At 41.5% G+C, this 13,230-nt stretch overlaps 1 protein-coding gene across 2 annotated transcripts in view; it reads left to right on the plus strand.

The window, feature by feature from the left end:
• Positions 1 to 1,586: 1,586 nt before the first annotated feature.
• Positions 1,587 to 13,230, plus strand: part of LOC101741863 (uncharacterized) — a 39,895-nt gene continuing 28,251 nt past the window's right edge. Inside the window, exons 1-2 of one of the 2 annotated variants that reach the window (XM_038021870.2) lie at positions 1,587 to 2,123; positions 4,439 to 4,483. In XM_038021870.2, the coding sequence (XP_037877798.1) occupies positions 4,479 to 4,483 (5 nt within the window). In that variant the 5' untranslated portion in view covers positions 1,587 to 2,123; positions 4,439 to 4,478. Of the gene's footprint in view, positions 2,124 to 4,411; positions 4,484 to 13,230 lie in introns of both variants that reach the window. The other variant, XM_038021871.2, reaches the window with a different exon arrangement.

Below are 13,230 nucleotides of genomic sequence, written 5' to 3' on the forward strand. Positions count from 1 at the left end.
ATAGAACCTTCATGGTTTGAGATTTTTGAGTGCAACTATTTTCAAATGGTACCTATGAGGTTATTTTTTTAAAAAATATGCAACATTCTATTATCGACTTCCAGATGGTTTTTTTATTCAGCTTAGACAAGAAAGATGAATACTTTGAAAATTCGAGTGATTTTTTAATACGAGTTCCGACGCGGAACTAACGCTGCAGAAACAGCTCGCAATATCAATGTTGCGTTTGGAGAGAGGACTGCTAATGAAGGCGCCGTGCGATTTTGGTTTAAACGCTTTCGTGACGGAAATTTTGATTAGAAGAATGAACCACGTGGAAGGCCGCCCACACATGTGAATAACATGAATTGAAAGAGATGGTGGAAGCCGATCCAAGCCAAATTGCCCAGGAGTTAGCGGCATGGTTTAACGTTACCTTACCAACAATAATGACTCATCGGATCGAATTGTGACATGTGATGAAAAGTGGATTCTTTACGATAACCGTAATTGAAAAATGCAATAGCTGACCCCAGGTCAAACGCCGCAACAGTGTCCTAAAGTAAAGCTTCAAGCAATAACGGCACATGTCTACTGTGCCAAACTCCAAGCAATGATAGCAAAACTTCCAGTGAAACAGCCCCGACTCATAAATCATAATAATCATAAATTATTGCTCCATGATAACGCGAGACCTCATACAGCACGAGAAACCGTTTTAACTCTACAGGAAATGCAATTAGAAACTATTCGTCACCCTCCGTATTTGCCAGACCTTGCTCCAGCGGACTACCATTTCTTTCGTGATTTGGATAATTTTCTACGTGATAAAATGCTTTCACACAGCTTGTAGAATCTAGATCACCAGAGTTCTATCGCAAAGGCATAAATAACCTTCCTATTATATGGCAGCAATGTATAGATAATAATAGTAGATATTTTGATAAAATAAATGTGTTAAATGAAAAAAAAATCTATTTTTTAGTACAAATCGATAATTTCATACTTGAACCCGATAATACATGGTGCAAACGATTAATTCAGTGTCCACGTCTCGTGACGATTCAGGCCCGGCCGATGCGGGGTCACGTCTTGTGCCTGGACCAGTGATGGACACATCACCAATGTACGCTCCTCGCCCGGCACACACCGCGCCTGCGATGCAACAAGCTTAGGGGGACGCGCGGACGTGTCCTCGACGTTGACGATGCAAATGTCGTACATTTATTTTCAATTTATAACTTTTTCATCAAACTGTTTTATCAAGAATTTCGTTCCTTATGATGAACAACTATAATGAAAACAATTTGTTAGCACAAGAGCACACTCGATATACCTACTCGCACTCTTGTAGTCACCTGACATACCCCAAAATTACCTAGAAATTATATATGTTGTTCCCTGAGAGAGAGCAGCATACGGTACTCATGAAGACACTCGTTTCTGCCGCCCATGGACACCAGCAACGAACACACAGTCGAAATGTGTGCAGTAAGTACAGACTAGGGTATAGTGTAGTGTTGTATCCCTGGGGGCCAGTAGTGATGTGTATGTACCGGGTGAGTGCGAGTGAGGCGGCGCGCGATGCGCCATAGATAACACAGTTCGTATCAGTATGGTCCCGGGCCGCGGTGTGCGTTGTCGTGTGTGCGTGGACACATAGAGGCGCACAACAGTTCACGACGCGATCAAAACAAGCTGATTACGAAATACGTACGTGTTTACGATAGATAATGTACTCGTAGTGCTTCCAGCGACTTTCATTACAAAATATAACCAGACTCGAACCTCGCGGTGCGCTGTCCCTGACATCGTGCCGTAACTTCCACGTATAAACATTTAGTGAAAGAACTTTGGGACCGTCTATGGTCTAATATTCATATAATTTATAATAATATTCATAATATACACATTCGTGCGAACAACAACAAGTGATAGTGTGGTGTGACAGAGGCCCGTGGACTGTCGTGTCAGTGTCGTCGAGTATCCTCACTATTCGCCACTCGTTTGTTTATTTACAATACAGAAAAGTCAACAAGTTCGTGAGCCGCCGCCGCCCCGCCACCGCGCCGACGTGCGTCTCAACAATATGAGTTCAAACGAACTAGCTATTGGAAAGACTTGAAACAGGCCAGAGCTTGACAGTAAGCGACTTACTTACATTACTGCGTTTTAATTATTATGCAATGTTAATAAATATCGATCGAATACAAATAGAAAATACCTAGTTGGTCTGAGAGCAGATTACGACGTATATACCTAGTCAGGTCATAAGTATTGTCACACAGTAAAAACTCTTCTTTTAGAATGCTGGCCACAAAAAAGTTTATTGAATTCGAATTTCGAATTGTTCATGAAAATAAAAATGTATACTTTTAGAATTTTACTGATTTTTAAATACGGAGTGGACGCTTAAAGAAGACCGTGTTGCAGTTATTGCGTTGCATCGTTGCGGTTACGCGCCAATTCAAATTTTTAACATACTGAAAAATTTGAATATAACCAAAAGATTCGTTTATCGTACCATCAAACGATACAATGAAGACTCTAGTATAGATGACAGGTCAAGAAGTGGTCGCCCTCGGTCTGTTAGGACTCCAGCAGTGATAAAGCTGTGAAGGCGCGAATTCAAAGAAATCCCAAACGTAAGCAGAAACTGTTGGCCCTTCAGATGTGGTTAAGCAGAACCACGGTGAAAAGGGTTTTAAATGAAGACTTAGGGCTTCGGGCATATCGAAGAAAAACAGGACATCGTTTGAATGCTCGTCTAATGGACCTGAGACTGAAGAGATGCCGCGCTTTGTTGAAGCGGTACGCGGGAAAAAAATATCGGGAAATACTTTTTTCGGATGAAAAAATTTTTACCGTAGAAGAGAGCTACAACAAACAAAATGATAAGGTGTACGCACACAGTAGTGAAGAAGCGAGCAACCGTATTCCGCGTGTCCAACGAGGTCATTTTCCATCTTCGCTCATGGTATGGTTGGGAGTTTCTTATTGGGGCTTAACAGAGGTACATTTTTGTGAGAAAGGTGTAAAAACGAATGCAGTTGTGTATCAAAATACAGTCCTGACGAACCTTGTGGAACCTGTTTCTCATAGCATGTTCAATAACAGGCACTGGGTATTCCAACAAGATTCGGCGCCAGCTCATAGAGCGAAGAGCACACAAGACTGGCTGGCGGCGCGTGAAATCGACTTCATCCGGCACGAAGACTGGCCCTCCTCCAGTCCAGATTTGAATCCGTTAGATTACAAGATATGGCAACACTTGGAGGAAAAGGCGTGCTCAAAGCCTCATCCCAATTTGGAGTCACTCAAGACATCCTTGATTAAGGCAGCCGCCGATATTGACATGGACCTCGTTCGTGCTGCGATAGACGACTGGCCGCGCAGATTGAAGGCCTGTATTCAAAATCACGGAGGTCATTTTGAATAAACTTTAGTGTCATAAGAATCTATATTTTGTTAAGTTCATTTTGGTATATGAATGGTTACATAATGAATAAACTTGTTTCAATTATTTTACATTAAACATGTGACAGAATTTATGACCTGACTAGGTACACTATTCATAAACACAATAAATCTCAGTGATTGTTTTCATTTGTTTGCTGAGATCCGAATTCTCATTATTGTTATCATTTTGATTATCTTTTTATAGTATTGTCTTAGGTTTTCGCGACTGCAGATATCATTCAAACTGTTATTTCGACGTTTCGAATACTCTGCAGGTCTCGTGGTCACGCCCAAACAACTGTAAAGTAATCCCAATGTCGGAAATAGTATGATGAAAAAATATACGCGAGATTAAGCTGTGACTGTTGACTGGTGCTAGAACTGCTAGAGACTCCTATGAGCCTGTAAGGCAGGTTCCCCCAACTTGCCTATTTCTGCCGTGAAGCAGGAATGCGTTTCGGCTTGAAGAGTGAAGCAGCCGTTGTACTGTAAACATGAGACTAAGAACTGATGTCTCGAGGTGGCTGGCAGCATTTGTGTTATCGATGTCTATGGATTCACGTAATCACTTAACCCCAGGTGGGACATGAGCCCTTCCACCCATCTAAGTAATAAAAATAAATGACAGAATTCCATTCACTTAACTAATTCTCTTCACTTAACTCATTCAAGATGAATCTGACAGATAACTAACTACCCGTGCGATCTCACAAAACATCCTACCACCAGTAATTACGCAAAATTTGTTAAGAACCTATTTCATTAGCAAAATTGCGACCTGCCTGCGGGATCCGAACAACGTTCCGTTGCATCGCGTGGTACCACTGAATCGGGCGCTTTATCCTTTAAGCCACGACGACTTCAAACTAAACTACAATAATTTATATTAATTCTTAATTAAATTATGATGTAATGTAATGTAAAAATTAAAAAAAATATGGCGTCTATTAACGGTCTAGAACAACTCCCACAGTTCGGTAATGACGGCTGCTCTGTGCAGGAGACGAGGGAGTCGCGCCGGGATGTAGCGCTCGCCACAGATGAAGTAAGTATCACAACGCTTCCTTTAGCTTGCAAAGCTTTAGAATATTTCTCTTGGCATCTAAAAACATAGATTTGAAGAATTAAAAAATTGCCCCTCTTGTAAGAAATAAGTTTCTGTCAACATAGAATTAATTATTTTAAAGCCTGAAAATTGTACATTATCTAAAGACAAATATGTAGGAATCATATTCCGTTGCATCCGTCGACAGCGGGAAGTTCTGCAATATAACAACATTTAAACGAGAGTTTGATAAGAAGATAACTAAATTCAATCTCACTATTTGTTATCAATACAATCTATACTAATACTATAAATGCGAAAGTAGCTCTGTGTGTTTGTTTGTCTGTCGCACTTTCACTCCAACATTACTGAACCGATTTAAATGAAATGGTACGCAGATAGTCTAGAGTCTGAGAAAGGACATAGGTTACATTTTAATGTGAAAAAAGGATTATAAAGGATTAAAAGGGGGATGAAAAGTTGTATGAAAGTATCGTCTAAAAGCTTGAAACTAATTTTTTTGGCTGTGGATTCGATATAAATAAATATGACACTAATTTTATACATCAGAATAACACACAGGCTGAAATGTGAATTACCCAAAATATAAAGATAAGTATAAAGTAAGTGTTAGTGTAAGAAGGAAAAAATTATGGTATCTGCGAGCTGTTGTTGCGTGCGCTCCGCAAAAACCGTTGGGTTTACAGGTATATAATGTAAAATGGAAATCTTTATCTCAAATGGTGCTACAAAAAAGCCCATGACAGCATATATATATCTTTTATTTGTAATTTGCATTATCACCAAAATAGTGAACCATTAATATAATAAGAGGAAAGACAAGATTTTTTGTTTGTTGTGTTCTTTTATTGTGTTTTTACTGTCAGGACCAGATTTGTATAATAGAATATTCAATAAGAGTATCAATAATAAATTACAGTTCCAAAGCGAGGCGAGGGCGGCCCGCTAGTCTATACTAATATTATAAAGAGGAAAGATTTGTTTGTTTGTTTGTTTCGAATAGGCTCCGAAACTACTGGACCGATTTGAAAAATTCTTTTTCCATTAGAAGCCGACATTGTCCCTGATGAACATAGGCTACTTTTTTTTTTTTTTGGTTTCATGTGTGTTTTAATGTTTCCGAAGCGAAGCTAGGGCAGGTCGCTAGTCTTATATAAAAACATTAGATTCGTCAGTGGTCTGCGATCGAGCAGAGAGATAATCGTGATCGGTTCGGTGAAATCAAATGACGACAACGATACAGAAGAAGTTTCAAAACCTTTTTTTAACTATTTTCCAGTGGCTCAATATAAATACAATATTCGGGATTCCAAGCGACCGAGCCATATTCCAATTCCAAGAGGTGGAGAGCGGACAGCCTTTAAATCAGTTACCAACTACCTATAAGCGTGAAACCTAACGTTTGATAAAGCTAATTAAAATAAGGCTGTAGGAATCCAGGGGAGTGCGAATCAAACTAATATAATAATAATAAGCCTTTATTGCTGTTAAAAATTTACAATGCTTATATCCAAATATTATATATATATTTTAATGCTAGGAAACAGCTTATCTCTCGACATAGGCCTCCTCTAATATTTTCCACAAGGTCCTGTCCTTTGACTTTCTCAGCCACTCTCCGCCAGCTATTCTTTTGAAATCATCTTCCCATCTTTGATTTTTTCTGCCTTTACTTCTATGGCCATCTCTTGGGTACCATTCCGTTACATTCTTTGTCCACTTGTCTTGTGTCTCTCTTAACATATGTCCTGCCCATCTCCACTTTTGAATTTTATGAACCTTTTCGACGCTTTTTAATTTTGTTATATTTTTAACGTATGTTAGTCTAATTTTATCTTTTCTCTTAATTCCAGTGATACTTCTTTCTATATTGTTCTGACATATGTTTATTTTATTTAATTGTTTTTTTGTCAATGCCCAGTTTTGGCATCCATAGATCAGGCATGGTAGAATGCACGTATTATATACTTTTCGTTTGTCTTTCATAGGCATATCTTTATTTTTCATTATTTCACTGAGGGACCAGCATCTCTTCCAAGTATTGGCTATTCTCCGATCGATCTCTTTTTGCATAGTGTCACTTGGCGATATTAACTGCCCCAGGTAAACATACTCTTCCACATATCCGATTTTTTCATTGTTAACGGTGATATTATAGGTCTTCGTAGAATTGGTAATAATTTTGGTCTTAGAGGTATTCATCGATAGCCCTGCTTTTGCACTTTGATCTGACAGTTCTTGTAGCATATGCTGCAGTTTTTCTGGGCATTCAGAAAAGAGGACCAGATCGTCCGCAAATCTTAAGTGGTTGAGATTTTCACCGTTTATGTTAATGCCATTTTTTTCCCAATTTATATTCCGGAATATGTTCTCCAAAACAGCCGTAAATAGCTTAGGCGATATAGGGTCTCCTTGACGAACCCCTCGTTCTATTGGGAATTGTCTACCAATCTTTTCAAGCCGCACTTGTGCTACACTTCCACAATATATGTTTTGAAGAATTTTTATGAATTTGGCCTCCACTCCTTGACTCTGTAGTGCTTGCCAAATATATGAATGTTCTAGAGAATCGGCTTTATTAAAATCAACGAATCCTATATAAAAGGATTTATTGTATTCTTTGTATTTTTGTATGATTTGTCTTACAACGTGTATGTGATCTATCGTTGAAAATTTGCTTCTAAAGCCGGCTTGTTCCTTTGGTTGGTTTTCATCAAGTGTAGTTGTAATTCGCGAGAGTATAATTTTAGAAAATACTTTATACACATTGGACATCAAACTAATTGGGCGATAATTCCCAATGTCTCCTTTGTCTCCCTTTTTGTGTAATAAAATTATAGTTGATTTTGTCCAATCGGTGGGCATATCTTCAGTCTCAATAATTTCACTAAATAGTTCAGTCAATATCGGGGCAATGGTCGATGCAACCGATTTTAGTAGTTCGTTGGCTATTTGGTCAGATCCAGGAGTTTTGTCTATTTTTCGAGAATTGATTGCTTTCATGTGTGGCGTGCTGCCCTATGTGAAACACAATCGCAGAATCCCGGGATGGCAGCGTCTCCTTAGTGCAGCTCTGTACATCTCGCCATTCAAACGAATGTACAGTGAATGCTGCGGTGACCGAAACCGGTCGCCAGTCGAGGCAACCACACCGAGACGAACGCACGTCGCTCCGCGCTCCGCCGCTCGCAGATATTCAACACGATACAACAACATTTTACCGACCAGCAGCTATATTGGTGACCCCGACGTGATTTGAACACGCACGATGACAACCGTAACGGAGAAAGAGCACGTAGAAGATCAGAGGCCTGCAGAGTTGTTTCGGGTCGGAGTTAGAGTGCCGCCATTTTGGCCCGAGGAGCCGGAGATATGGTTCGCGCAAGTAGAAGGACAATTCGCGATATCCGGCATTACATCAGACACCACGAAGTTCAACTACGTGATTGGACAACTTGACCATCAGTTCTCGAAGGAAGTGAAAGACATTATCATCTCACCACCAGCCACAGATAAGTACGAGAAGCTAAAGTTAGAACTTATCAAACGGCTTAGCGCTTCGCACGACAAGAAGGTGAAACAGCTGCTAATGCACGAAGAGTTAGGCGAACGAAGGCCATCACAGTTCCTTCGCCACCTACAAAGCTTAGCTGGGCCCACTGTGCCCGAAGAGTTTGTGAAGACTATCTGGACCAGCCGTCTGCCGCGCAACATCCAGACCGTGATCGCCGCTCAACCTACCTCGTCGCTAGAGGTACTTGCTGATTTGGCCGACAAGATACAAGACATCGCCACTCCTGCACCTCAAGTCGCAGCAGCTCAAGCAGGACCCGGGTCCACCATGGACGCTATGGCACGAGAAATCGCTGAGTTACGTAAACAGTTACAAAATTTATCATCGCAGTTAAACTCGCAGGACCGGCGGTCTCGCTCCACACAACGCCGTGACCGTAGCCGATCAATGACCAGGTCCGTATCCAACTACCGCAGATTCCCGGAATGTTATTATCATTTCAAATTCGGTAGCAACGCAAGAAACTGCATAAAACCATGCGACTTCGAGCCGGAATCTCGAGATAGTAGTCCAAGAAGAATCCCGGGAAAATCCCGGGATCCCGGGAAAAATTCGGAAAACTCCAGGGGTGGTCAGTAATGGCGACTGACGACTGCCCTCGCTCCTCTGGTCGCCTGTTCGTAGTAGATCGTCGGACCAAGGTACAATTCCTCGTAGATACGGGAAGCGACGTCTGCGTGTATCCACGATCCGCTTTATCGGGGCGACGTCCTAAAACAAACTTCCAGCTATCCGCCGCTAATGGTACACCAATCAACACGTACGGATATGCCAATCTAGAGTTAGACCTAGGATTACGACGCGATTTTCCCTGGCGGTTCATCGTCGGAGATGTAACCAGAGCCATCATTGGAGCCGATTTCCTCAAACATTACGGCCTAATAGTCGACATCCGCAACAAGTGTCTTCTGGATAGCCTTACAACACTGTATGCTATAGGTAAACCTGTAAACTCGTCGAACACGATATCATCTATAAAGATACCACTCGGCGGGTCCAGCAGATACCACAAGTTACTCACCGAGTTCCCAGAAGTAGCACACCCATCCGGACACCATCAAGAAATCAAGCACAATACAGTTCATTACATCAGGACAACGCCAGGCCCACCAGTCTCATCTTCTCCCCGTCGACTTGCACCTGACAAACTACAGATAGCCAAAAAGGAATTTGAGTCGATGCTTGCATCAGGAACTGCCCGCCCATCTGAAAGCCCTTGGGCCTCTCCACTCCATCTAGCCCCGAAAAAGGACAACGAGTGGAGGCCTTGCGGCGATTATCGCTCTCTGAACGCCAGGACTATTCCGGACAAATATCCAGTGAGACATGTGCACGACTGCACCTACAATATAACTGGTTGCAAAATTTTTTCCACCATTGATTTGGTAAAAGCTTTTAACCAGATTCCTATCTTTCACGAGGACATACAGAAGAGTGCCATAATTACCCCGTTCGGCTTATATGAGTTCCCACATATGACGTTTGGACTTCGCAACGCTTGCCAGACGTTTCAACGCTTCGTCGATGAAATGACACGTGGACTAGACTTTGTTTATCCTTACGTCGACGACTTTCTGTGCTTTTCTAGAAACGAAGAGGAACACGAAGACCATCTCCGACAACTATTTAGCAGACTCAGAGACTACGGTGTCATCATCAACACCGCCAAATGTCGCTTCGGGGTATCTGAAGTCTCATTTCTCGGCTATTCCATCTCAGCCAAAGGAGTAAAGCCACTGGATACAAAGGTAGAAGCCATAAAGTCATTTCCAGAACCAAAGACCATCAGATCACTGCGAAGATTCTTAGGAATGATCAACTTCTACCGTAGGTTCATACCAGGCGCCGCTAAATATCAGACTCCCCTAAATGCTCTTCTGACGGGATCTGTTAAAGGGTCTCACCCAGTGCACCTATCGGGTGACACCTTGAAAGCTTTTCAAGAATGCAAAGATAGCTTATGTCGCGCCACACTCCTTGCGCACCCTGACAGCCAATGCAAGCTGGCCCTAGTCACTGACGCATCAGATACTGCGATCGGAGCCGCTCTACAACAGCAGAAGAACTCTGCGTGGCAGCCACTTGCATTCTTCTCCCGGAAACTTTCTCCAGCTCAGATGAAATACTCGCCCTATGACAGAGAGCTACTGGCTATATACGAAGCTATCAAATATTTTAGACACATGTTAGAGGCCAAGGATTTTACTATCTACACAGATCATAAACCGTTATGCTTCGCCTTCCACACTCGCAAAGACAAATGTTCACCCAGACAATTCCGACACCTCGATCTTATATCACAATTTACCACAGACATACAGCACATTGCTGGTAAGGACAACGTGGTTGCAGACGCACTCTCACGAGTAGAAGAAGTAGAGTTTTCCTTAGACTTCGCAAGGTTAGCCCAATCCCAAAACACTGATCCAGAACTAAAACAGCTATTAGACAATGGCACATCACTACGCTTAGAAAAGATCAAGATACGGGAATGTCGAACAGAGCTCTACTGCGATACCAGCACCCAGACTCCAAGGCCTTACATTACGCCAATGATGCGAAAACAAGTTTTCGAAAACCTGCATGGACTCAGTCACCCTGGTACTAATGCCACGATCAAACTGATAACTGAAAGGTACATTTGGCCCGGAATCAACAAAGACTGCAGAGAATGGACAAGAGCTTGTCTAGCATGCCAACGGTCTAAGATAAACCGACACGTTTCTACTCCTCTTGGAACGTACAAGCTTCCAAATGCACGCTTCATGGATATTCACATCGACCTCATCGGACCGCTACCCATATGCGGAGGAAACCGTTTTTGCCTAACAGCAATCGATCGTTTCACGAGATGGCCTGAGGTTATACCCATACCTAATGCTACAGCTGAAACAGTAGCAAAAGCTTTACTCACTGGCTGGGTATCGCGGTTTGGATGTCCGTCTTCAATAGTCACCGACCGCGGCCGTCAATTTGAGTCCGCTCTCTTCCAACACCTGTCGAAATCAATAGGATTCCATCATAAGAAGACCACTGCTTACCACCCGCAATGTAATGGCGCCATAGAAAGATTCCATCGTCAACTAAAAACCGCTATCACTTGTCACGGTAATGAAAACTGGATGGAAGTGCTGCCATTCGTCCTACTCGGGATAAGAAGTGCCTACAAAGATGACTTGAAAACAAGTGCAGCCGAACTAGTATATGGAGAGCCACTTCGGCTACCTGGTGAATTTTTCGATCCGGGTACTGCAGGAACAACCGACGTCACGGAATATACAGCACGCCTTCGTCAATTCGCCAACAACCTTAAACCAGTACCTGCTTCAAGACACACACGACAATCCATCTTCGTCTATAAAGATCTAGCTACCACCAGTCATGTGTTCTTGAGAGAAGATGCGCTGAGAGCCTCTTTACAGCCAGCGTACACTGGACCACATCCTGTTATAGAAAGAAATGATAAATATTTTAAACTACTGATAAAAGGCAAAACGGTGACAGTAACTGCTGATCGCCTTAAGCCAGCATACACACTTCCTGAAAGAAGATCTGTTAGATTTCCTGCACATCTCTGGGACCTCCAAACTTAATCGCCCTACTCGGTCTCTGGAGGGGGGTGATGTGGCGTGCTGCCCTATGTGAAACACAATCGCAGAATCCCGGGATGGCAGCGTCTCCTTAGTGCAGCTCTGTACATCTCGCCATTCAAACGAATGTACAGTGAATGCTGCGGTGACCGAAACCGGTCGCCAGTCGAGGCAACCACACCAAGACGAACGCACGTCGCTCCGCGCTCCGCCGCTCGCAGATATTCAACACGATACAACAACATTTTACCGACCAGCAGCTATACATGTTTCCTCCGTCAAAATTGTAGGTGTGATATTAGTTCCTACAGATTCTAGTTCATTTATTTGAGCTCTTCCACTCTTGTTGCTTTTATATAGTTTCTTGTAATAATCTGTAGCCAACTCCAGTATTTCTGGTCGTTTACAGGTGTAGTTATTTTTGTCAGTCTTTACTTTTGGCATCCAGTCCTTTTTTACTGTTAGTTCTTTTATAGCCTTTTTAATTCCACCTGTCTTCTCTATGTGTTTTTCCATAGTGCTGTTCCGTTTAATTTTTCTATCTTTTCTAATTTGTTCATTTATCTTCTTACTAATTTCTGATATTTTATATTTATCCTCCTTTCCTTTAATGAGGTTTTTCCTTTCTTGAAGTAGTTCCTGTGTTTGTTTTGAAATCGCTCTATTATCTTCTGTATTAGTCTTTCTTGTCGCTTCTTTTAATATTTGTATGAACTTATTGTATTTTTCTTCAATGGATAAATCTTTATCCAAGTGTTGTTTCTTTGCCAATAATTTGAGATTAGCTGAGAGTGCTTCGTTTTCTCCCGTACACACTACCCTTGAATTATTGTTATGATACTTCCTTGTCCTTTTCATAGGTTTCCCAGTCAATACAGCACGGACCATTTTATGATCAGAGTGGAAATTTAAGTTGTGGATAATTGACACATCCTTGAAAAACTTAGGATTATTTGACATGACAAAATCGATTTCGTTTTTATGAATGCCATTTGGGGATGTCCAAGTCCATTTTTTGTTTTCCTTCTTTTTGAAAAAACTTATAAGAATACTGAGTTTATGTTGTAAGGCAAAAGTCACTAATCTCTCTCCGTTATTAGTTATTTTGCCTGAGCCATACAGTTCTATAGTGTATTCTTCTCCAATGTTATTGCGCTTTCCTATCTGACCGTTAAAATCTCCCATGACAATTATATTTTTATGCGAATTTTCAATGGTAAGATATCTATCTTCATAGAATTTTTCTATTTTCCTTATGTCATCTTTCGTGTTTGATTCTGTTGGAGAATAAGCTTGAATTATAGACCATTTTTCAGCATTTTTGACTGGTAACTCAATGTTTAAAACTGCTATTCACTCTGAGACACCTTTGATTTCTCCTATTTTCTCGGCAAGTCCTTTTTTTACAAGAAAGCCGACTCCGTAGAGCCCTGGGGTCTCGCCTTTATAGTGTAAAATAAAGTTTTCATAGTCTTCAATTCCTTCTCCATATCTTCTCATTTCACTTATTCCTATTATATCCCATTTTATATCTAATAAAGTTAATTCAAGTTCTTGAAGTT

This window comes from Bombyx mori, chromosome 4 (genome assembly GCF_030269925.1).
Source record: "Bombyx mori chromosome 4, ASM3026992v2".
Taxonomy (NCBI): domain Eukaryota; kingdom Metazoa; phylum Arthropoda; class Insecta; order Lepidoptera; family Bombycidae; genus Bombyx; species Bombyx mori.